Source organism: Rhinoderma darwinii, chromosome 4 (assembly GCF_050947455.1).
Source record: "Rhinoderma darwinii isolate aRhiDar2 chromosome 4, aRhiDar2.hap1, whole genome shotgun sequence".
Classification (NCBI taxonomy): Eukaryota; Metazoa; Chordata; class Amphibia; order Anura; family Rhinodermatidae; genus Rhinoderma; species Rhinoderma darwinii.
In genome coordinates, this window is record NC_134690.1 from 269,625,654 (window position 1) to 269,649,996 (window position 24,343).

General features: G+C 40.4%; 1 protein-coding gene across 2 annotated transcripts in view; it reads right to left on the bottom strand.

The window, feature by feature from the left end:
- Window positions 1-24,343, bottom strand: part of PDE7B (phosphodiesterase 7B) — a 470,724-nt gene that overhangs the window by 15,203 nt on the left and 431,178 nt on the right. For both annotated transcript variants that reach the window (XM_075862499.1, XM_075862498.1), the window contains 2 exons: window positions 10,348-10,499; window positions 993-1,056 (listed from right to left, as the gene is read on the bottom strand). In XM_075862499.1, coding sequence (XP_075718614.1) covers window positions 993-1,056; window positions 10,348-10,499 — 216 coding nt within the window. The remainder of the gene's footprint in view (window positions 1-992; window positions 1,057-10,347; window positions 10,500-24,343) is intronic.

Below are 24,343 nucleotides of genomic sequence, written 5' to 3' on the forward strand. Positions count from 1 at the left end.
CCGAACAGAAACTAAGCGGCTCAGGGCTCGCACGAGCACTTCTGCCGCTTCGTTTTAGTTAGGGTATGTGCACACACACTAATTACGTCCGTAATGGACGGACGTATTTCGGCCGGAAGTCCCGGACCGAACACAGTGCAGGGAGCCGGGCTCCTAGCATCATAGTTATATACGATGCTAGGAGTCCCTGCCTCTCTGCAGGACAACTGTCCCGTACTGTAATCATGTTTTCAGTACGGGACAGTAGTTCCACGGAGAGGCAGGGACTCCTAGCATCGTACATAAGTATGATGCTAGGAGCCCAGCTCCTTGCACTGTGTTCGGTCCGGTACTTGCGGCCGAAATACGTCCGTCAATTACGGACGTAATTAGTGTGTGTGCACATACCCTTATTGGTGGGGGTCTCAGTGCTCGAACCTTCACCAATCAAAACTTCTGACATGTCACTATAACATGTCAGTAGTTTGTTGGACGTTCAGTTACCCTTTAATACATACTGTATCTTCTGTATATTATATGAGACTAGTTCTCTACCCTAACAAGCATTTCTGAGCATTTTAAGAGTTAATACTCATGCGATAATCTATAAGAGCCCTATAGATGATCTATGTAGGTTCCTAAGGAGCACATGGTTGATAATTCTGCATAAGTATCTGTTCTAACAATCACCATCTGTTGAAAAATCAAGCTGAATATATTTTGTTATATTATGGATTGTAATCCCCATTTTCGATGCTGAGTGATCTCTCTATGACCACCTAGTCATGGATAAGATCTTAGACATTTTTAACATGTGCAAAGCTAGGACTGTAATTCCGATATGGACATTGCAAACCAATCTGGTACCAATGTTATAGAAATATGATTGCAAAGACCAGTGATGTATAAAACACAACACATGTCCCATTAGTATTAGAAATTCACCACTCCAGATTGCTGTATACGTGAAGTAATACAAGGTTACAGCATGTGCATATTACTGTACTGCTTACCATTTGTCAGGCGGTCAAAGAGGAAAATGTCAAAATTCCACATCCCCACTTTAGATAACATATGCTGTTGATAAAACAAAACGTATTGTTAGCTTAATTATTTAATATGCTATACATTTTAGAATATATGAATGAAGACATAAATGATGCCTGTAAAATCAGTGAAATGTAAAGCTAGTTCTGATCTCACTACAACACAATTCATGACATAAACATATGGATCAGTAAAAAGATAGCAGACAGCATCCAGTCAGGTGCATAAGACAGGCATGCACAATTCTGTCGGCCGTTGTGCGGCCGCTAATGACGGTTCCGTGAAATACGGGCTGCACGCGGATGGCTTCCGTGTGCAATCCGTTGTATCACGGACCAAATCAATGAAAAGGCAGAGGCTGTTCCGTCAAAAACGGGCAGGAGTAGGACCTGTCCTATTTTTGAGGGAACGGCCACACAGTTCCATTAAGACAACATAGGTCTGCATGGCCCCATTGAAGTGAATGTGTCAGGGTGCTATCAGTTAAAACAACGGATAACACCCTGACGAAAAAAACTGAAGTGAGCATGATCCAGCACGTCATCGCACGTCATTTTTGGACAAACAGACTATGCATCCTTTTCTTTGGACGTTGGGTCTTGACCATATAGAGTTGGCTGCTGTTACTCTATATTCTAAACATGTGGATCAGTGATCCTCCAACCAAGGGAACTACCCCCTATCCCTGCAAGCTTGCTTCATCACTGCTTAGAGCAGAAAAGGCACTGAATTGTGTCTGTTGCATGCTGGATGGTTCAGAATGTCTCTATTTATATTTAACTCTTTGGCAACACAGACATTTTTCTTTTTTTCTTTTTCCTTTTTCAGTCCCCAACTTCCAAGGGCCATAACTTTTTTATTCTTCCGTCAATGGAGTGATGTTTTATTTTTTGCAGGAGGAGTTGTAGTTTCTATGGCACCATTTAAAGTACTCTATAATGTACTGGGAAACTGAAAAAATAATAATTTGTTGGGTTTCACATTTACGTTTTTTACAATGCACATCTTAACTTTATTCTGTTAGTCAATGCGATTATGGCAATACAATACCAAATTTATGTAGTTTTTATTATGTTTTACTACTTTCACAAAGAAAAAACTCTTTGTTAACCCCTTCCCGACATCCGCCGTATATATACGGCGCTGTCGGGAGGTGCTTCCCGCAAAGCGCCGTATATATACGGCGCAGTGATGGTGCGGGCTCAGGAGCAGGGCCGGCACCATCACCGCGGGGTGACAGCTGTATTATACAGCTGGCACCCTCCTGTAACTGCCAGGACCGGAGCTATTCTCCGATCCGGCAGATTAACCCCTCAGATGCTGCGCTCAATAGAGCGCAGCATCTGATAGGTTTTCACCCGATCGGCAACCCAGTGATGCAATCGCTGGGTTGCTGTGGCAATCGGACGCCAGAAAATGGCGTCCGAGTCTGCCTTGTACGGGAGCCGATGAGGACCCGCCTGCGGCGTGTCCTCATAGGCTTGCTGTCAGTGAATAACTGACAGCGCTAATACACTGCACTACGTATGTAGTGCAGTGTATTAGAGTAGCGATCGGGGCATCAGGCCCTCATGTCCCCTAGTGTGACAATTAAAAAAAGTAAAAAAAAGTTAATAAAAATGTGGTAAAACAATAAAAACACACACATTTCAAATAAAAATAAAGCTAAACTGACTTTTTCCCCATAGTAAGTCTTTTATTATGGGAAAAACCGTAAAAATCAAAAAACTATACATAATTGGTATCGCCGCGTCCGTAACGACCCAAACTACAAAACTATTATGTAATTTATCCCGCACGGTGAACGCGGTAAAAAAAAAACATGAAAAACAACGCCAGAATCTTTGTTTTTAGGTCACATCTCCTTCCAAAAAATGCTATAAAAAGTGATCAAAAAGTCACATTTACTCCAAAATAGTACTAATAAAAAACGACAATCCGTCCCGCAAAAAATAATCCCTGACACCGCTTTGTGCACGCAAAAATAATAAAGTTATGGGTCTTAGAATATGGCGACACAGAAAACAAATGATTTTATAAAAAAAGTGATTTTATTGTGCAAAAGCCGCAATACATAAAAAAAACTATATAAATTTGGTATCGCCGTAATCGTATCGACCCGCAGAATAAAGCTAACATGTAATTTAGGGCGCACTGTGGATGCCGATAAAAAAAACAATAAAAAACTATTCCAGAATTGCTTGTTTTTGGTAATTTCCTTTACCAAAAAATGAAATAAAAAGTGATCAAAAAGTCGTATGTGTTCTAAAATGGTACCAATAAAATATACAGCCCGTCTCGCAAAAAACAAGCCCGCACACCGCTCAATCAACTGAAAAATAAAAAAGTTATGGCACTAGTAATGCGGTGATGAAAAACATCTCAATGCGCAGGCCTGAGGGGAACATTCCTTCAGTTTCAGGGCCCCAGGATTTAGGAACTAGGAAAGGGAAGGGACATAGCACATCCGCTGGAAGCGGGGGTGCCCGTATTATACCAGTGCAAAACTTTCCCAGTAATATTTCCCAAACTACGAAGGAGAGAAAGTCCCCAAAAGGTGCAGTGTAAAGAGTGTTACAAAAGGGGGATAAGAAAGAAAACCGTTTATCAGTGTGACACCGGCCTGCGCATAACGGATCGCTTCACAGCGTAACACACATCTATGAATAATTGTATTATTTACCCCATTATTATACCCTCTTATTATGCCCTGATATACTCCGCACAGATTACATATACCCTGATGTTCTCCGCACAGATTACATATACCCCTGATATACTCCGCACAGATTACATATGCCCCCACATTATAAACGGAAATACCAGCAAAACCCCAAACAGAACTATTACCAAGCAAAATCCATGCTCAAAATGGCGGTCTTTCCCTTCTTAGCCCTACAGTGTGCCCAAACAGCAATTTATGGCCACAAGTAAGGCATTACCATACCCGGGAGAACCCGCTTAACAATTTTATGGGGTAAGATTCTCTAGGGGCACAACATCTTGTGCGGTGAATGGGCAGATCAGTGGAGAAATTGCAATTTTCACTTTGTACAATCCACTGCGTATTCATTTCTGAAAAACACCTGTGGAGTCTAAATTCTCACTACATCCCTTGATAAATGCCTTTAGGGGTGTAGTTTCTAAAACGGGGTCACTTTTGTTTGGTACATCAGTGGTTTTGCAAATGCAACATGGCGTCCGCAAACCATTCCAGCAAAATCTACGCTCCAAAAGATAAATACCGCTCCTTTTCTTCTGAATGCTCCCGTATACGTAAACAGCCGATTATAACCACATATGGGGCGTTACTGTACTCGGGAGAAATTACTTTACAAATGTTGGGGGGCTTTTTCTTCTCTATTCCTTGCAAAAATGAAAAATGTGTATCTAAAACGACATCTTGTTTGAAAAAAAAATTATTTTTCATTTTCATGGCTTAATTCTAATTAATTCAGCAAAAAACCTTTGGGATCAAAATGTTCACTATACCCCTAGATGATTCCTCAGGGGGTGCAGTTTCCCAAATGGAGTCACTTTTGGGGTGTTTCCACTGTACTAGTACTACAGGGGCTCAGCAAATATGACATGACACCCAGAAACCATTCCAAAATCCAAATGGTGCTCCTTCCATTCTGAGCCCTACCGTGTGTCCAAACAGATGTTTATTACCACATGTGGGGTATTGTTTTACTCGGGAGAAGTTGCTTTACAAATGTTGCGGTGCTTTTTCTCCTTCAGTCCTTGTGGAAATGAAAAAAAAATACCTAAACCTACATTTTCTTTGAAAAAATGTAGATTTTCATTTTTACGGCCTACTTACAATAAGTTCTGTAAAAAAACTGGCTGGTCAAAATGCTTGCTACACCCCTAGATAATTTCCTCATGGGGTGTAGTTTCCAAAATGGGGTCACTTGTTGGGGGTTTCCACTGTTTTGTCCCCTCAGGAGCTTTGCAAATGCGACATGGCCTCCGCAAACCATTCCTGCTAAATTTGAGTTCCAAAAGCCAAATGGCGCTCTTTCCCTTCTCAGCCTCGCTGTGTGTCCAAACAGCCGTTTATTACCACATGTGGGGTATTGTTTTACTCGGGAGAAATTTCTTTACAAATTTTATGGTGCTTTTTCTCCTTTAGTCCTTGTGGAAATGAAAAAAAATTAGCTAAACCTACATTTTATTTGAAAAAATTTAGATTTTCATTTTCACAGCCTACTTGCAATAATTTCTTCAAAAAACCTGTGGGGTCAAAATGCTCACTATACCCCTAGATAATTTCCACAAGGGGTATAGTTTCCAAAATGGGGTCACTTGTTGGGGGTTTCCACTGTTTTGTCCCCTCAGGGGCTTTGCAAATGTGACATGGCCTCCGCAAACCATTCCTGCTAAATTTGAGCTCCAAGAGCCAAATGGCGCTCTTTCCCTTCTAAGCCCTGCCGTGTGTCCAAACAGCCGTTTATTACCACATGTGGGGTATTGTTTTACTCGGGAGAAATTGCTCTACAAATGTTGTTGTGCTTTTTCTACTTTAGTTCTCTTGGAAATGAAAAAAAATTAGCTAAACCTACATTTTATTTGAAAAAATGTAGATTTTCATTTTCATGACCTAGTTCCAAAAATTTTTGCAAAAAAACTGGCCGGTCAAAATGCTTGCTACACCCCTAGATAATTCCTCGAGGAGTATAGTTTCCAAAATGGGGTCACTTGTTAGGGGTTTCCACTGTTTTGTCACCTTAGGGGCTTTGCAAATGCGACATGGCCTCCGCAAACCATTCCTGCTAAATTTGAGCTCCAAGAGCCAAATGGCGCACTTTCCATTCTAAGCCCTGCCTTGTGTCCAAACAATCGTTTATTACCACATGTGGGGTACTGTTTTACTCGGGAGAAATTGCTCTACAAATGTTGTGGTGCTTTTTCTACTTTAGTTCTTTTGGAAATGAAAAAAAATTAGCTAAACCTACATTTTATTTGAAAAAATGTAGATTTTCATTTTCATGGCCTAGTTCCAAAAATTTTTGCAAAAAAACTGGCCGGTCAAAATGCTCACTATACCCCTAGATAAATTCCTCGAGGGGTGTAGTTTCCAAAATGGAGTCACTTTTGGGGGGTTTCCACTGTTTTAGTTCCACTAGACCTGTTCAAAGCGGATATGGTGCCTAAAATATATTCTAATAAAAAGGAGGCCCAAAATCCACTAGGTGTTCCTTTGCTTCGGAGGCCGGTGCTTCAGTCCATTAGCGCACTAGGGCCATATGTGGGATATTTCCTAAAACTGCAGAACCTGGGCAATAAATATTGAGTTGCATTTCTTGGGTAAAACATTCCGTGGTACAAAAAAAATGGATTCAAAATGAATTTCTGGAAAAAAATAATGAACTTTGTAAATTTCACCTCTACTTTGCCTTAATTCCTGCGCAACGTCTAAAGGGTTAAGAAACTTTCTAAATGCTGTTTTGAATACTTTGATGGGTGCAGTTTTTAAAATGGGGTGACTTATTGGGGGTTTCTAATATCTAAGGACCTCAAAGCCACTTCACAACTAAACTGGCCCCTGTAAAAATAGCATTTTGACATTTTCTTGAAAATGTGAGAAATTGCTGCTAAAGTTCTAAGCCTTGTAACGTCCTAGAAAAATAAAATGATGATCAAAATACGATGCCAATATAAAGTAGACATATGGGGGATGTTAGTTAGCAACATTTTTGTGTGGTATAACTGCCTGTCTTACAAGCAGATACATTTAAATTGAGAAAAATGCTAATTTTTGCAATTTTTCGCTACATTTTGGTGTTTTTCACAATTAAATACTGAATGTATCGGGCAAATTTTGCCAGTAACATAAAGTCCAATGTGTCACGAGAAAACAATCTCAGAATCGCTTGGATAGGTAAAAGCATTCCGGAGTTATTACCACATAAAGTGAAACATGTCAGATTTGAAAAATGAGGCTCTGTCAGGAAGGTCAAAAGTGGCCAAAGAGGGAAGGGGTTAAAAAATATATATTGTTGTGCTGTCATGTTTGTTTTTTTTGTCGAGTGAGTGGTGTGCGGTCTTATTTTTTGCGTGACCAGCTGTAGTTTTTATTGGTACAATTTTTTGGTGCATACAACTTTTTGATCACATTTTATTAAAAAAAAATGTAATGCAAAAATGACCAGAAAAGTTAAATATTGTTATATTGTAGTAGTTTGGACTTTTTTTTTTTACATTACTTTAGAGGGAAAAGGGGGTATTTTGAACTTTAATAATGTTAGTTTTTGTGTACACTAATAAAAACTTTATTTAATTATTTTAATCACTTTATATTAGACCTCCTAATTGCTGTGTATTTTATTGTATTGCAGTGTATTGTCATTTCTACAGGCTACTGTTAAGCTTTGCCAGACTTTCTATGAGAGCTGTCTTTAGCCTGACCAGGAGCGCTCATCACAGCAGAAGGTGCAAAGTGTTCAACTGAGCACTTCTGCACCTTCATTTCAGCAACGATGGGGCTCTCAGCACCCGGACCCCCACCGATCCAAACTTTTGATGTGTTTCTGTAACATATAAAAATTTTGATGAAAGTGTAGTCACTCTTTAAATTGTCGCTATCTTTTCAATAAACTTTGCATAAATCAATAGTACAGGCGAATATAAGGAACTTTCCTCTTTTGACACTTATCATGCTCCTCCCACCTAACAGTTTACTCTGTCTGAATTTACTGCATTTCCTGTCTCCTCAAGATGAGTCGAACTATCAGCTCACTAAGGGATCAGGTTATAGCTGCCCATAGAAGTCTAAGGAGAGGGTAGTGGGAGGGGAGGAGTAGAGCAGGAGCAGAGTTAAAGAGAGACACACACAGGGATGCTGCTGCAGCTTCCTAGTCTGTGCTATGTCTCACCCCAGTGCTAGATTCACAGCTACACTGCTCATTACTACTGTATGATGTCCTCCATGCTGCTGCAGCTTCTATATGTATATATATATAAGCTAGTAAAGTAAAAGCAGCACCGTTCTTCCAGTGTGGGACTTCAAAATGGCCGCCATGGTCAACACCCAGCTTGAAAAGTTTCCCCCCTCCCATATACTAATGTGCCACAAACAGGAAGTTAATATCCCCAACCATTCCCATTTTATTTAGGTGTATCCATATAAATGGCCCACCCTGTATATGTATGTGTGTGTGTGTGTGTGTGTGTGTGTGTGTGTGTGTGTGTGTGTGTGTGTGTGTGTGTGTGATAGCGATATGAGTGCAGGATTCTCCTAGAGTACTTGATGCAGCAATCACTTAATTGCTTCTATAATGCTTTGGAAAACATAGTATTCCAAAGCCAGGCTCCTGTGATAATCACACTGGCACAGATTCTATGCCTACGTGATCACATAACTGTACGTCATGGTGCCTCAATGTAAAGAAATCCATGACGTAGAGTTACGTCATAGTGCGTTAAAGGGGTTTTTCCAAAATAAAAAATTCTCACCTATACACAATTGTCTGATTACTGGGGACCCAGTAATCGCGAGAATTTTTAATGGAGTGGCGGTCAAGCAAGCATGCTGCCACTCTATTTAAAGAGGCTCTGTCACCAGATTTTGCAACCCCTATCTGCTATTGCAGCAGATCGGCGCTGCAATGTAGATAAGAGTAACGTTTTTATTTTTTAAAAACTAGCATTTTTGGCCAAGTTATGACCATTTTTGTATTTATGCAAATGAGGCTTGCTAAAGTCCAACTGGGCGTGTTTAAAGTAAAAGTCCAACTGGGCGTGTATTATGTGTGTTACATCTGGGCGTGTTTACTTATTTTACTAGCTGGGCGTTCTGACGAGAAGTATCATCCACTTCTCTTCAGAACGCCCAGTTTCTGGCAGTGCAGACACAGCCGTGTTCTCGAGAGATCACGCTGTGACGTCACTCACTTCCTGCCCCAGGTCCTGCATCGTGTCAGACGAGCGAGGACACATCGGCACCAGAGGCTACATTTGATTCTGCAGCAGCATCAGCGTTTGCAGGTAAGTCGATGTAGCTACTTACCTGCAAACGCTGATGCTGCTGCAGAATCAACTGTAGCCTCTGGTGTCGATGTGGCCGACACGATGCAGGACCTGGGGCAGGAAGTGAGTGACGTCACAGCGTGATCTCTCGAGAACACGCTGTGTGTCTGCACTGCCAGAAGCTAGGTGTTAACGAACAGAAGTGGATGATGCTGATTCGTCAGCATCATACACTCCCATTCCTAACGCCCAGCTAGTAAAAGAAGTAAAAACGCCCCGATGTACGCACATAATACACGCCCAGTTGTACTTTTACTTTTCAACACGCCCAGTTGTACTTTTGCAAGCCTCATTTGCATAAATACAAAAATGGTCATAACTTGGCCAAAAATGCTCGTTTTTTAAAAATAAAAACGTTACTCTTATCTACATTGCAGCGCCTATCTGCTGCAATAGCAGATAGGGGTTGCAAAATCTGGTGACAGAGCCTCTTTAACGTCTATGGAAATTACAGAAACAGCATATTACAACGCTCGGCAGTTTCCATCAGTCCCATGGCGGGTGTGTGCTCAACCGCCACTCCATTCATGCTTCTCCTCCCTGTGGTCAAGCAGTGAGGATGAACAGAGGGTTCTCATAATTGGTGGGGGTGCCAGCGGGGATTAGACAATTATCATCTCTCCTGTGGATAGGTAATAATTATCTATTCGGGAAAAACCCTTTAAGGGGTTAAAGGAACACTTCTGGCAAAACTGATACACTGTGAAATGTTTAGTTCAGGGCCTGAGTGGGCAGTACATGACTCAAGGAATTAAAGAACACCAAATAGGGAATCTCTGTTGTGCATCATCCCCTCAGGCCCTGAACTAGGCATATCACAATGTATGATAATATAATATTATATCATTGATTTATTTTAAGATATTTTATATTGCTTTCTGCTTTCATACATACACAGAACTGTTCTCAAAACTCATTTAAAATTCTGCTTGTCTCATTAGGTCCAAGCAGTGGATTAGCTCCATTCCGCTGTCAGTAAAGTGACCTGCTGTCATTTAAGTTCCCACAATGCACTGCTCTCTAGTAACTGCAGGCTAGTAAAATTAAAAATGTACCTTTCTGTCTGATCTGCCAATAAAACATCTTGTAATTAAAAAGTGTTTCAAAATAAGGAAAAAAAAAATTGTACAAAGTTGCTTAACTTTGTATGTTGACACTTGAGCAAAGTTTTCGCAAGAAAATGTGACCGTTTATTTTGTAGTAAGCAGAGGAGTGTTATGTACATCCTCTATGTTTTCAGGGATTTCATTGTTAGCACCGTGTGTATATAGAGCATTTATTTATGCTTACCCGTGCCTGGCCAAGATAGTCTTCATCCAATAAGTGCAGTGAGGCTTGTGGCACAATTCCACGCAGAAGCCTTGATGCATGAAAATATCTCTGAAAGCTCAAGAGTCTCTTTACTTTTTTCTTTGTGCCAATTTCTCCTGAGTGTGCTGTATCTGCAACAACACAAATCCAATCATGATATACAAAAGAAAAGAGATGACCTTATCCCTGATTATATTTTTACCTCGCACAATAATATCTGCATTGATAATCCTGCTCTGACCAACAGGTTTCTTCAAAGGCAATTGTAAAAGAAAGAGTTTTGTAGAAACCCCCCCCCCCCCCAAAAAAAAAATGTAATGTAAACTAAATAGCTTGTAGGGATGTAGATATAAAGGATGCAGAGGTAGCAATCGACTGACACAAGTGGCAGATCATCATAGAGGCATATTTGGCAGCAGCCCGGGGCACGAGTCTCCCGGTGGGCCCATGGCTGCCCAAAGTACATTGCAGTTTTGTCACATTTTTTTGCTGCAAATCGTGGCAAAAAATGTGACAATACTGCATTGTGTATGTCCTGCAAAACGACCTGCAGACATAAGATCAGATGACCTTATGTTTGCAGTTCTTGTTACTGTTGAGAGACCTGCAGGTCACATGACCATGTAAGCAGGTTCTAGTACAGCAGCAAGACTCCATAGAGAAGACTGTAAGCTTCTATTTAAGTAAAGGGGGATGGATTCGTTTAAAAGGTCCCGAGTCTGTATTAGTTTAAGAGGCCTTTGGTCTGTATTTAGGAAGTCTGGTCTGGGGTCTGTAATTAGGGGGTCTGTATTAGTTTAGGGGTCTATATTTAGGGGGTCGGTGTTAGTTTAGGGGGTCTGTATTTAGGGAGTCAGGTCTGGGGTCATTATTCGTTTCAGGGGTCAGGTCTGGGGTCTGTATTTAGGGGTCTGGTCCGAGGTCTCTATTTATTTAGGGTGCTTGTTCTGGGGTCTGTACTATTTGTTTAGGGGGGGTCTGGTCTGGGGACTCCAATAGTTTAGAAGGTCCGGGGCCTGTATGTATTTTAGGGTATGGTCTGGGGTCCAAATCTATTAGTCTGAGTTAAATGGGTTGCCGGGATAGGTCATGAATATATGATCAGTGAGGGTCCAACACCCAGACCCCGCACCGATCAGCTGCTTTGGCTGCCTTCCCGCACCGGATGTCCGTGACGGAAGCAGATGGCTCTGGCCACAATATAGTGGCTGAGCTGCAGTACTGCAGCTCTACTCCTATTCAGGTGAATAGGTCTTGTTTGTGCATCATACAACTACACCAATGTTCGCACTACACACTGTGCATAAAAATTCACAATCACATTTATTAATATGACATTTTGTACTAAAAATACAATAATAAAATAATATTAAATGGTCACTAACTTTTCAACAAACTGTGTATAAATCAATAGTATAAACGGACATAAGAAACTTTGTAATATATCTGAGAAAAATGCCTCTTTTTTTTTTTTTTTTTTTGCTTAGGCTTATTTCATCCCCTCCCTCCTAACTGTTCACTCATTCTGAATTTATTGCTTTTTCTGTCTCCTCACTGAGGGATCAGGTTACAGTTGCCCATAAAAGTCTATGGAGAGGGGATGGGGAAGAGGAGCAGAGTGACAGAGAGATACACACAGAGATTCTGCAGCTTCTGGTATGTGTTCTGCCTCACGCCAGTGCTGGATTTACAGCTATACTTCTCATTACTGTTGTATGATGTCTCCCATGATGCTGCAACTTCTAGTAAGTGTTCTATTTCACCACAGTTCTGGATTCACAGGTTCAGTGCTTATTACTATTATATAATGTCCCCCATGCTGCTGCTGTTTCTATATATGTGATAGAGATAGGAGAGCAGGATTCTCCTCTTCTCTGCATGCAGTGAATAGAAGAGATGACAGCAGCTAGGCTCTGCACACTCGTTCAGAATTAGATAGTGATTCTCACCTTTGTATTGGTAAGATTTTATGCTACCTATTATTTGCTGTTACTAAATCTTTTCTGCATTGAAGCATCGTCTGTGTGCTGTTTCCAAGACACAAATTTTTCCAATTTTAGTTTTTATAGGAAGTGACACTTCACGAACCAAATAAACAAAGAAATGTAGCGGCGTGACAGAAGATAATAGATGGATTTAATTTGATATTTCATTTTTTTGCTGTTTTAGATGGAAATGCCATTTAAAATGCACTTCTTCAAATTGGAACCTATATTTCCTTCTTGAATGTGTGCTTGGCATCTGAAGTACATGTGGGTAAATAGACTTGGCTGTGAAAACACTGTTCATTTTATTGACTGGATTAGTCATTTCTATTCTTTTTTAAGCCCCGTAATATAATTTTTACATATACCCAGAACTGTACTCTATCCTACAAGGGGTCTGACTAATGCTTTATACAATGGCAAAATGATACGGCTTTCATTTGCATCAATGCTTATTTGGTAAGGCATTTTAAAGCATACCTAACTTTTCAGAATAAGATGTCATATGTGTGTACATGAGGGATAACACTATTTCTGGCCATTTTATGTCTTGTATATTGGTTTTATTTTTTTAGTAGTTTTCCCCTCTGCAAGCTTTATCTTCAATTCTCAGTTTTCCCTGAGCTAGTGGGTAGAGCCTAATGGCTCTCATGTCTTTCTTACACAGCACACACAGAGCACAGAACATCCTGGTCCACTATCTCTCTGTAGCACACCCTTAGAAGCAGCATGGAGGACAACCTACAGCAGTATAGCTGAGAATCCAGCACAGTGGAGAAGTGAACATAGCCTAACAGCACAATAAAAGAAAAAGCCATAGCACACTGTAATAAAATTAACATCATATAAACGACATAGCTTGTGGTTCCAAGGGTTACAGAGAGAATAAGCAAAACAATATCTTCAACAGATGATAAAAGTGCCAAAAGGGGGGTAGAAAATAGAGGTGTAAGGAGGAGGAGAGGGAAAGGGGAAAAAAAAGGGGCAGCGGGCCCTAGTTGTTCACCTGTCGAAAGTGTATCTTATAGGGAGGATTAGGGCACAAAAACCTATGCTATTCGCTGCTGTGAGTACGGTTCCCAAGAACCTGAAACAACTGTTAAATGTACTAATATCTTTTAATATGTATGTGTGAGTGAATTGGGATGTTAGCATATTAACCCCCACTTCAGGGTGAAAAAAGTTCCCATAACGCAATGTGAAGGAGGCCTTAGATCGTTCTGGGTATTGTTGTGATAATGAGAGAAAAATTAGTCAATACTTTGTTTATATCATATATAGAGTATTTTCAGTTGTAGTTCCTTTAAATCCCAAAACTGCAGTACATTTACATTTTATCTGGCTCCTGACCACGTATTTTAATTGTATTCATACTAAGGAAAATAGTTATTAGATTTATGAAGATGGCTAAATGTATATGTATATATTTCCAGAGACAAAAAAAAAAAAAGCATTGTGGTAAACAGGGTTGCCAACCATCTGTAAATTTACAGACAGTACAAAAAAAATATAAAAAATTGCACATCTTATGCAGCAAAACATGTCATGCACAGTAAAAACACAGAATTTGGGGCTTTGAGGCAGTCAGCAGGATAGGGAAGGACAAAGGCACAGCGCAAGTCAAGATACTAAATTGAGAGCATGGCGATTTCACTCAGCCAATCCCTGCTCTCCTTGTAAGTTTACCGCTGCCACCCAGGCCTGCCCACCATCCATATGTAATGGCGGGCAGCTTACAGTGAAGAGGCGGAAGGTATTAGTATGTTTATGTGTGCCAGTAGAAGGATGATGTAGCTGCTTATTGCACTAGCCTTGATTGTCAATGTAGCCTGTGAGTGCCCGTTAGCTCAGTCATTCCTTGTAAGTCAACCCAGGGCATGTCGGGGCAGCATGAGGTTTATTTTGGATCCTGATGACTGATATGTATCCAGTGCCACATAGTCTACTATTACATGGCACTGCTAAGGGGCTCTAGTACCCACAGTGTGCCCTGCGTGATATAGCTCCGATGCATGTGTACATGTGTCAGTCAATGTGTATGTGGCAGCACTCACAGTGAGGTATTATTAGATTGGCGGAGATGCATCTAAACTAGAGAATAGTAAAAGTGGAGTGGTGGAATCTAAATAGGTTGCCATGGACAATGACACCACTTTTCCTTTGCACTCGTTTTGATACCTCTAAAGTTTTTTGTGGCATTCCACTGTTCCCTGATTTCAGGATCGGTTTATAATGATATTGCCATCGTGCCCTGTCAGTCTTTGTTTATATGGCAGCAATGATGATGTGCCGTACCAGCAGCCAATCAATGGCCACATCGGTGATGTTAGTAAACAAAACATTGACGTGGCTCTGGGATTTAACAGGTGATTTATGTGTTTTTTTTTCACTTGCTGCTGACAGATTTTTTTTTATTTTACGTACTGGACAACCCTTTTGATTTTAGGGTCTTTGTGATTCAAGGGCATTATGTTGAAGGTGTTATGAGGACGTGATATGTAAGCATGGTCTCTATAATTGGTCAGGGTATATGTAAAAACTTTAGGCCGTCTGAGATTTTTGGTTCAGTTGTCCAGAAAAAATTGTTGCGGAGGTTGGCAAACCCTGGTGATAAATATATGACTGGTGATATGACAAAAAAATAAAAATAATAACTGCCACAGAGATAACGGGATTTCAAAAGGGATAAATTGCAAAAAAACATCAGCATGCAGGTTAAGATGATGTTTACAAAATATTATAGGATAAAGAATCAAAGTGGCATATTTCATGGCTGCGTATAGGCCATCTGTCATTGGTCCTTCACTAAATTGAAAATCGGGTCAGGTCACTTTTTGGGCAGGGTTAGACTAGCCCACTATCATACCAGAGAACCATCTGGTGGGCCCAGGATCAGACACACTAATGGGCCTCTAATACAGCGGGCCCCAAAAGGTTCAGCAGAAGATGGCCCCTTGGGAGCTGAATTAGGATCTAATCACTTGCCAATAGGGTCTATTTCTTACAGTTTAGTTCACAAATAAACTATTAGAGTCATTTTATAGCTTGTTGATCGGCGCTCGTTTGCTCCTTTCACAAGAAGCTATATTACGATGATCGCTTGTTCCCATACATTACCATCATGTCGGCAGCACATCTCCTTGTTTACACAGGGAGATGTGCTGCCGACAAAGATAATAATTTCTGCTACATAAACGATATGATCAGCCGATGAACGAGCCTTTGCTGATTCATCGGCTTATCGTTGCCATGATTACACAGGGCAATGATCCGGAATGAGCGTTGATATGAATGCTTGTTTGGCCGATAATTGGCCTGTGTAAAAGGGCCTTTAGACCTTAGTAATGACATGTCCCGTCTGTGCAATGATAACAACAAAGGTTACGAGGAAATTAAAAATGGGCTTTCAAATGTTCTGTGGGCACTTTAGTGGGCTCAAGAAACCTCAGCCCGACACTGCTTTAAAAGCCTTTCTTTGTCCAATAAAAGGTCTGTCTCATGAAGGCAATGTCGTTTTGAAAAGAAGTCGGCTTCTGGCGATCAGCCAGGAAGTTGATGCCAGGCACAAATTTCCTCTGCAGTGGCCACTACAGGGTAAATGTGGCATTGCATGCCAGCCATTCAGATAAATGGCCACCCATGTAATGCATGGACAGACCGGGTACGTTTTTCAGTACAATATCTCCCAATTTAATAAAATCACAAATCTTATAAAAGTAATGTATAATACTAATCGGTCAGTTACACAAGAATAAGTATAAATAAAGGGATGTACATATGATGATATATGGGAAACAGCTTAAAGTTAGTGTTCATCTTCTATTTACTTTAACATAGATTATGCTTAGCAACTGGCAGCCTGGACTCAGCCCTGCACTGCTGACACCCATAAAAATGTATTTGAGTAGATGAGCTGGCCATGTAATCCTAGATTTTGTTATACATATATACATAACTATGTTATGCGTTAACTGTGGGATACGTTTATAGTATTTTTTTTTCTGCTGTACATTTTGTTTCCTGAATTAAAGGGGTTATGTGGGGACCGAAAACTATTAAAAGTGTACTCAGTCCACTATGTAAGTACACTAGCTAATATACATTCCGGTCCCCCGTTGTGCTGATGAGATTTTAATAGATTTATATAGCACTGGCGGGGGACCGAAAGTCTAGTTGCACAGTTTTCCTTTATGACGACACGACTTTTGTCATGTGACCGGCCCCGCTGTACTCTTTGTAATCCGTATAATACTGCTGTGTTTACATATATCAGTTGTGTCCAGCCAGTTGTTTTATGCCTGAGCTGTACACAACTGATGAAATTTTTGTGCAAGGTTCGATATCCACAGCCTGACATAGGCGGAAAAAAACGCTACATGGGAACAGTTCTGGCATTAGTTTCCCTACAGTGTTTCTGAACCACTCCGGTGGGAAACAACACTGTACTGCCAGAAACATGTATAGGGGGCCTAAGGCTTTTTTCACATGTGTCTTAAAGGGTCTATTAGGATTTCAGAAAAAATAACAGAAACAATTTCACAGGTAGAAGACGGATACCGTGACAGAAACCAGCGGACCCCATTAAAGTCAATGGGGTCCGTCAGGCGCCACTGATACAAGTCATGTGACAGATCCGCCACTGCTGTGATTTTTGTTTTTCTGTTCCTACAGCAGAACAGAAAAACTGAAATATGAATGCAGATGTGGACAGGGCTTTAAGTTGACAGCTGACAGATAGATAACTGATGCACAAAAGATCAGTTTGCCCCAGTCATTAGTTGTGATCAGTTTTTCAGTATGTTTTTTTTATTACTTGCCATTGGAGGAAAAAACTGGTTATGGCTGATCGTTATGGACAATTTTTTTTAATTTGTCATTGACATTAAAGGAACATAAAAATACATTTGTTTTTGTGGACACATCTTTATGCAAATTTATGTTAAATAACAAGAGCAGAGGGCGGCTATAAAGAGCCTTCTCTCTCTCTCTCTCTCTCTCTCTCTCTCTGTGTGCATTAATTGGGATTGCAAACAATTTGTGTTTTTTTTTAGAATATTTCTTTGGTTTAGTGAAAATCATGCCAAAAAATGTGATTTAGCCGCACCATGTTATTAAACACTAAGGCTGGGTTCACACGACCTATTTTCAGACGTAAACGAGGCGTGTCATGCCTCGTTTTACGTCTGAAAATAGGGCTACAATACGTCGGCAAACATCTGCCCATTCATTTGAATGGGTTTGCCGACGTACTGTGCAGACGACCTGTAATTTACGCGTCGTCGTTTGACAGCTGTCAAACGACAATGCGTAAAAATACAGCCTCGTCAAAAGAAGTGCAGGACACATCTTTGGACGTTTTTGGAGCTGTTTTCTCATAGACTCCAATGAAAACAGCTCCAAAAACGGACGTAAAAAACGCAGCGAAAATGGCGCGAAAAACGCGAGTTGCTCAAAAAACGTATGAAAATCAGGGGCTGTTTTCCCTTGAAAACAGCTCTGTATTTTCAGACGTTTTTGGTCACTACGTGTGCACATACCCTAATACTGCTTTCTCCCCTGAAGTGAACACTTGATACTGTATTCCCTCACAGCTGAATACTGTGGCTTCCAGAACTGGAACATTCTGTGATCAGCTTATCATCAGGGAACCCTTATAACAAAAAGGCACTGACCAAAGTGGACAACCCCTTTAAGGTAAAACTAATTTATAGTTACTTTTAATAAAAAAGTAATAATTCTAATAAATGTTATGCACGTAGTGTAGTATTTAAGACACTGACACATCATGTCATTTTGCATTTCATTCTGTCTCTTATACAATACATTCATCAATCATTTATTATTTCAATAATGTTTAATGGAAGAACATGAGAACACATAGGTGCAAACAACGTTGTAGGCAGGAGTGTGACAATTGATGTAGAAGTGAAAAGTACTGTAACACAGTACATACATTTTCAGATTTTTTATTTCCACCATGACAGGATCATCAGTAAACACAATATTCTTTTCTGCATTCGCTTCTCATTATGCATCAAATGTTATTTACGTGATAGAATACAGAGAGGATGAAAACAAAAATAAATCAATAAATATAGAAAAGAAAACGAAAGAGCAAGGTCATATACTCCATAGTCCATTTAGCCCCTATACCCCTGAGGATGCCACAGAAGTGGCGAAACATGTTGGGAGGCTACTTTTATTTTAATTCTATTATATCTGATATTGGCGAGCCGCTGCTTTGTTTCACTGCATGGCACGTTACTATCCTGACTGTAATTCATAGAGTTTACAGTGAGATCTGACAGACTAAAATCTAACTTTACCACTAATCAGACTGCTTTTGGAATTTTAAATTTTCCTGTGTTCATTTTGCTTCTAAAATTAAAATAATAAAAGTTATATATTCATACACCTACAGTATTCAATAGGTACCTGGGAAACAAGGGCTATTTCATTTGCCATCGGCAATTTTGTGTTTGTATACTCCATAGTCCACCCAATCCCAAAAACAAAGATTGCTAATTGCCGATTGGGAATTAACATTTCAGAACTTCAACGGTGTTCTTATGGCAATTTTTACTGCTAAAAAACATAAAGACACATTTATAAAATGCATTGGATATGATGAGGATTGGCTGATTCCTTAATCAGTCAATCCTCATCATATCCAATGCATTTTATAAATGTGTCTTTATGTTCACATAAAGGCCCTGTTCACATCACGGCCCACGGCCATATAGCTCTGTTCACATCACCTTTTTTGGCCTTTGTTTAGGGTATACAACAGGACCTTTTTATGATGTAAACATTAAACTAATGTCATAATAGCCTATGGAGAATGGATGCCACTGTTAGGCATCCGTCACAAACATCCGTCACCCATAGGCTATTTTGTCATCTGTTTAATGTATAGGTCATGAAAAACGATTGAAACGCTTTTAAAAGAATACGTTTACTGATGCCTGTGACGAATGCCATACAGTGGCATACATTACCAACAATCTATCTAAAAAAAAATTATCCCGGCATATACCAGCCCGACTGAGGCCAAATGGACACTCTTTTGTCTTCTGTTGGGCTAATAGTGCCCTGCGGACATGTTTATCGGGAACTTTCCTGGTGTACACGCTAAATATAAAAAGTCATGTGAATGGAGCCTAAGTAACGCTTTTTAACTTTGCAAGTTAAAGTGTTGCTGTTATGAGACTATGTCACTTTAAGCAAGGAAATCAATAAGATGCCCATAAAGTGTAGTGTACATGAGAACTCTGAGTGCTCTCAGCAATCCTGATTGGAGGAGAGCCACTGTCTCACTGTATAGCATGCATACAGATGCAATTTTTAAATGTGTCATCCACTTATAAGAGTGGCTTCTAGGTTATGTTCAACCGTGTTGTAATTGCTGCAAATGTTCTGTCTGAATTTGCGGGTGGAAAATCTGCAGCATATTACCGTATCTGCAGCGTATTACAGTATCTGCAGCGTATTACCGTATCTGCAGCGTATTACAGTATCTGCAGCGTATTACAGTAGCAGCAAAGTGGGTGAGATTTAACACATCTCATCCACACGCTGCAGAAAATTTCCATGCAGAAATTGACCTAAGGTGTGGATTTTTTGAGATGACGTTTCGAACCATATGGCTGCTGTAACCAATCACAAACTGCAGCTTAACAAGGGACAAGACACCATCCCATGAGGCAGGCTCAACGCAGACCAGCCAGGGAAGCAGGGACTTGTCGCTACGGCATCTCCAGGGGAAGTAAGTATAGTCTTTTTTTATAGTCTTGCCGTATCTAGGTTGGACTTGCTGCAGAGTTTTCTCCAGAAATTCCAACCCATTTGAACTTACTCTTATGTAGGGATATACTTTGAAAAAACTGTACAACTTACTTTACAACCTTACAACATTACAATTCGGTTTTTTTAAGGAAGACTTTTTTTTTTTTTTACAGAATGTACTGCCATCTTATGCCAAAACCACCAAGTGAAGCCATAGAAAAGTTATTTTATGAGGTTGTAGTTCTAGTCCCGATGTCATGAGTTTGAGCACCTATTGAAATAGGAAATTTCTTCATTAAAAAAAAGCTTTATTGACCAACCATAGCTACCCCTACAATTTCAGTCAAATAGAGAATTGGACATTTAAAGGGGTTTTCCCGTGAGGGACATTTATGACATATCCACAGGATATTAAGCCAAAGTAAAAGAAAATGAAGCAGCACAAGTCCCGAGTTTCTGGTGCGGTGCACGCTGTCAAGCCAGGCATACCCACTCTGGCATAATGCGAATTCCAGAAGAAATAGTAGGACAACAGCACACGTCACCAAATCTTCAAAAAGGTTTTATTGTCAAAACATCTTACGGCAAACAGGCAAAGTTTCGACCCATAGTGAGTGAGGGGTCTTTTTCAAGCCTGGCTTGAAGATTTGGAGACGTGTGCTGATATCCACAGGATGTGTCATAGATGTCAGATTGATGTGGCTCCCACCTTAACCCTGTTTCTAGAACCCCCTAAAACCATCTCTAGAACGGGGCCCCCTAAACCTCCTTCTAGCTTTTTGTGCTCACACTGACTCCCGGCCTCGTCCTGAATACATGGTCGGGACATGGTCAGGAGTTATGGAAACAGGGTAACTCGCTGAGCTACGCTGTTTCGGTAACCTCCATAGTAGTAAATGGCAGTTACGGAAGCAACTTAGCATGCGAGCTACACTGTTTCTATAACTACTATTCAGTTCTATAGGAGTTACGGAAACAGCATTGCTCAGCGAGTTACGCTGTTTCCGTAACTCCTGACCATATAATCAGTAAGTGGCCGGGTTGCAGCGTGAGCACATAAAGCTAGAACGGGGTTTAGGGGGCCCCGTTCTAGCGATAGGTGCGGGTCCCAGAGGTGGGACCCGCATGTATCTGGTATTTACGACATATCCTGTGGATAGATCATAAATGTCTCTGATGGGAAAACCCCTTTAAAGATCATGTCTAAGGTTATACGCACTACGCTATTTAGACCATAATTGCTAAAAGAACCCAGAAATAACAGTACGTAGAGTAAGTGTGAACAGAGCCTTATATCTTGGGATCACCGTTATCAATATAGAGTATGTAGCCTGACTCTAACTACTTACATACAGTACATAAAGTAAGGTAATGGTATACCAAGTAGACAATTTTGAAGAGCAGCAAGGCCCACTTTGGCTGCCAGCCATGTTGAAGTTTCCACATATGTAAAAAGACTGAACAACATTAATTTTAGTTTAAAATGGGAAAAACTGTGCTTTTAAACAGTCTATTTAAAGACTGGAAAACATATTTGATACATTAGTTTCACAGTTGGAGAAGTTTAATGTTGCGTGCCTTATCAAGGGACCTGTCCCTGAACATACCAGCCTTTTTGTTTGTTTTTTACATAATCCCATGTGGAAGCCATTGCCAGCATCCTCTTTCTACTCACAGAAAATGTGTGTTATCAAGTATGAGAAGGTGGGAGAGCTTTAAATTCCCATCACGTTAGATTTGATGAAAATAAGATTCTCATGGTATGTGGTAACCAGTCTGAACCCTTCTTCAACCTCGGACTGAAACTGGATATTACTAGCTAGAGCAGGCTGAGTGCAGAGTTTGCTAGGCTAATATTTTATAGTAACATATACATCAACTCACACTGCTTGTCTGCTTGGGTTAACATTGCATTTTGTCATCCCTATTACGGAATGGAGCTGAAGGAATATAACAAGTGTCCAGATTTAAAACAACTGTTCCTGACTCATGGTTTGTTTTCAGAGCTCAGGAAATTGGACGATTTACTTAAGGTTGGCCTAAAGACAAACAAAATGTAAGCACACAACTCTCAACGTTATACAGTGTAAATCTCTGAACTTGTCATCTCTTTTTACGACTCATTTGTACAAACATCATATATATGAAGGCATGTTTCTCTTTTTTACAGTGTGGCTTGTAATGACCAGCGGGTTGTGGACCCACTGCGCTACTCCACCGGTGAGAGTAGCTGCTGCCAGCGGATAACAGGACACGTATGTTGGATGTTGGATTGTTGGATGTTGGATTTGTACGTAATCCGATAGAAAAGAACTGTGCGTGTCTCTATATGGAATCTGAAGCATATGGAGATACAGTAGAGGGCTCATGCATCTCTATGGAAGCTCTATTACGGTCGTGTGCATTATTTTCATGGATATAAAAATGATACGTTGACCACAGAGTATTGAAGTGGAATAGACATATATACAATTGATAATAAGAAAACTTGCTCCTTATCGGTTCTTGGTGCTAGTGGTTAAAAGAAAATGTAGATCCAGACGGACTACTAGGTAGAGATTAGAGCTGGGCAATTATGACCTAAATCAAAATCACGATTAATTGAACATGTAAGCGCGATTACGATTAATTACAGATTATTTAGGCCACACCCCTATTTGAATGCTACACCCCTATTTGCATGCTACGCCATTGAATTAATATTTATCCCCTGAGCCTGCTGTATACTACTGTATATAATATACCCCCTGACACTGCCCCACACAGTATATTGTCCCCATAATACTCCCCACACAGTATAATCACCAATAGCTGCCCCCACACATAATAATGCCCTTATAGTTGCCCTCCACACAGTATTATGCCCCTATAGTTGCCCTCCACACAGTATAATGCCCCCATAGCTGCCCCAAACAGTATAATGCCCCCATAGCTGCCCCCACACTTTATAATGCCCCCCATAGCTGCCACCACACAGTATAATGCTCCCCATAACTGCCCACCACACAGTATAGTGCCCCCAATAAATGCCCTCCACACAGTATAATGCCCCCATAGCTGCCTCTACATAGTATAATGCCCCCATAACTGAATTCCACGCAGTATATGCCCCTATAGCTGTCCTCACACAGTTTAATGCCCCATAACTGCCCCCATAGCTGCACCCCACACAGTATAAAGTCTCTCATAGCTGTCCCCACGCTATATAATTCCCCCACAGCTGCCACGATTAGTGCCTGATAAAAATATTATACATACTCACCTAACCCCGTTCCAACGACAAGTGCAGGAGATCCCTCTGCTCCTCTGGTCTGTGCAGCTCGGCGCAGGCAGGCGCGATGACGTCACTGCCCCTACCATTGGATTCAACTGTATCTGTGTCCTGAAGATGCAGATACATTTAAAAACTGGGAGAAAATAATTGATAAAACTGAAATTCGCAAGATTAATTGCGCTGAATTTCGATTTTGATTATTTTTTGATTAATTGCCCAGCCCTAGTAAGGATACTTTTATTTTAAATTAAAACACTTGCAAAGCGATTCAACCTACAAACATGCCTGATGAAGACCCCAGTGTGTGGGTCGAAACGCGTTGCAAGTATCTCTACCCATGGTAGTCCACCTGGATCTTCATTTATTTAACCAGCAGCAGAGAGGAACGATAAGGAGCAAGTTTTCTTTTGATTATTCGTTCATAACTATGGGCTGGGATGATTCAGTGCCAGTGTGTGGAGCCAACTGTATTAATATTGGTTCCAGAATGTCAATTTTGATACTATTGTAGACAACACCTCAGGAAGTTCAGTAATGTCAGAACAGGTCAAGTAATAGATCTATTTTGAACAATGAATCCCTGAAACATCCGGAAAGCATGGAAGAAATATTTTTAATTCCAAGTAGGTAAAGGATATTAGTGCTGGGCTAATAACTGAAATAATCAGCAGCAGTAATAAATACTTACTAACAGCAAATACTAGGACATACTATACTTTGGAGAGAAAATATGGTGATTTGGAAACTCATTTTTAATATCTCACCATTAGTTTTCCATTAATTATATTATGTTTTTAACACTTTCATGTCCATTGTGTGGGATCTTTACTGTATGTTTCACTTATACTACTTATTAAAAATTAAAGGAAATGTAAAATATTTGTAGAAGTCAGGGAAAAGAAAAGACAGGGCAGGAGTGATTTACATGCAG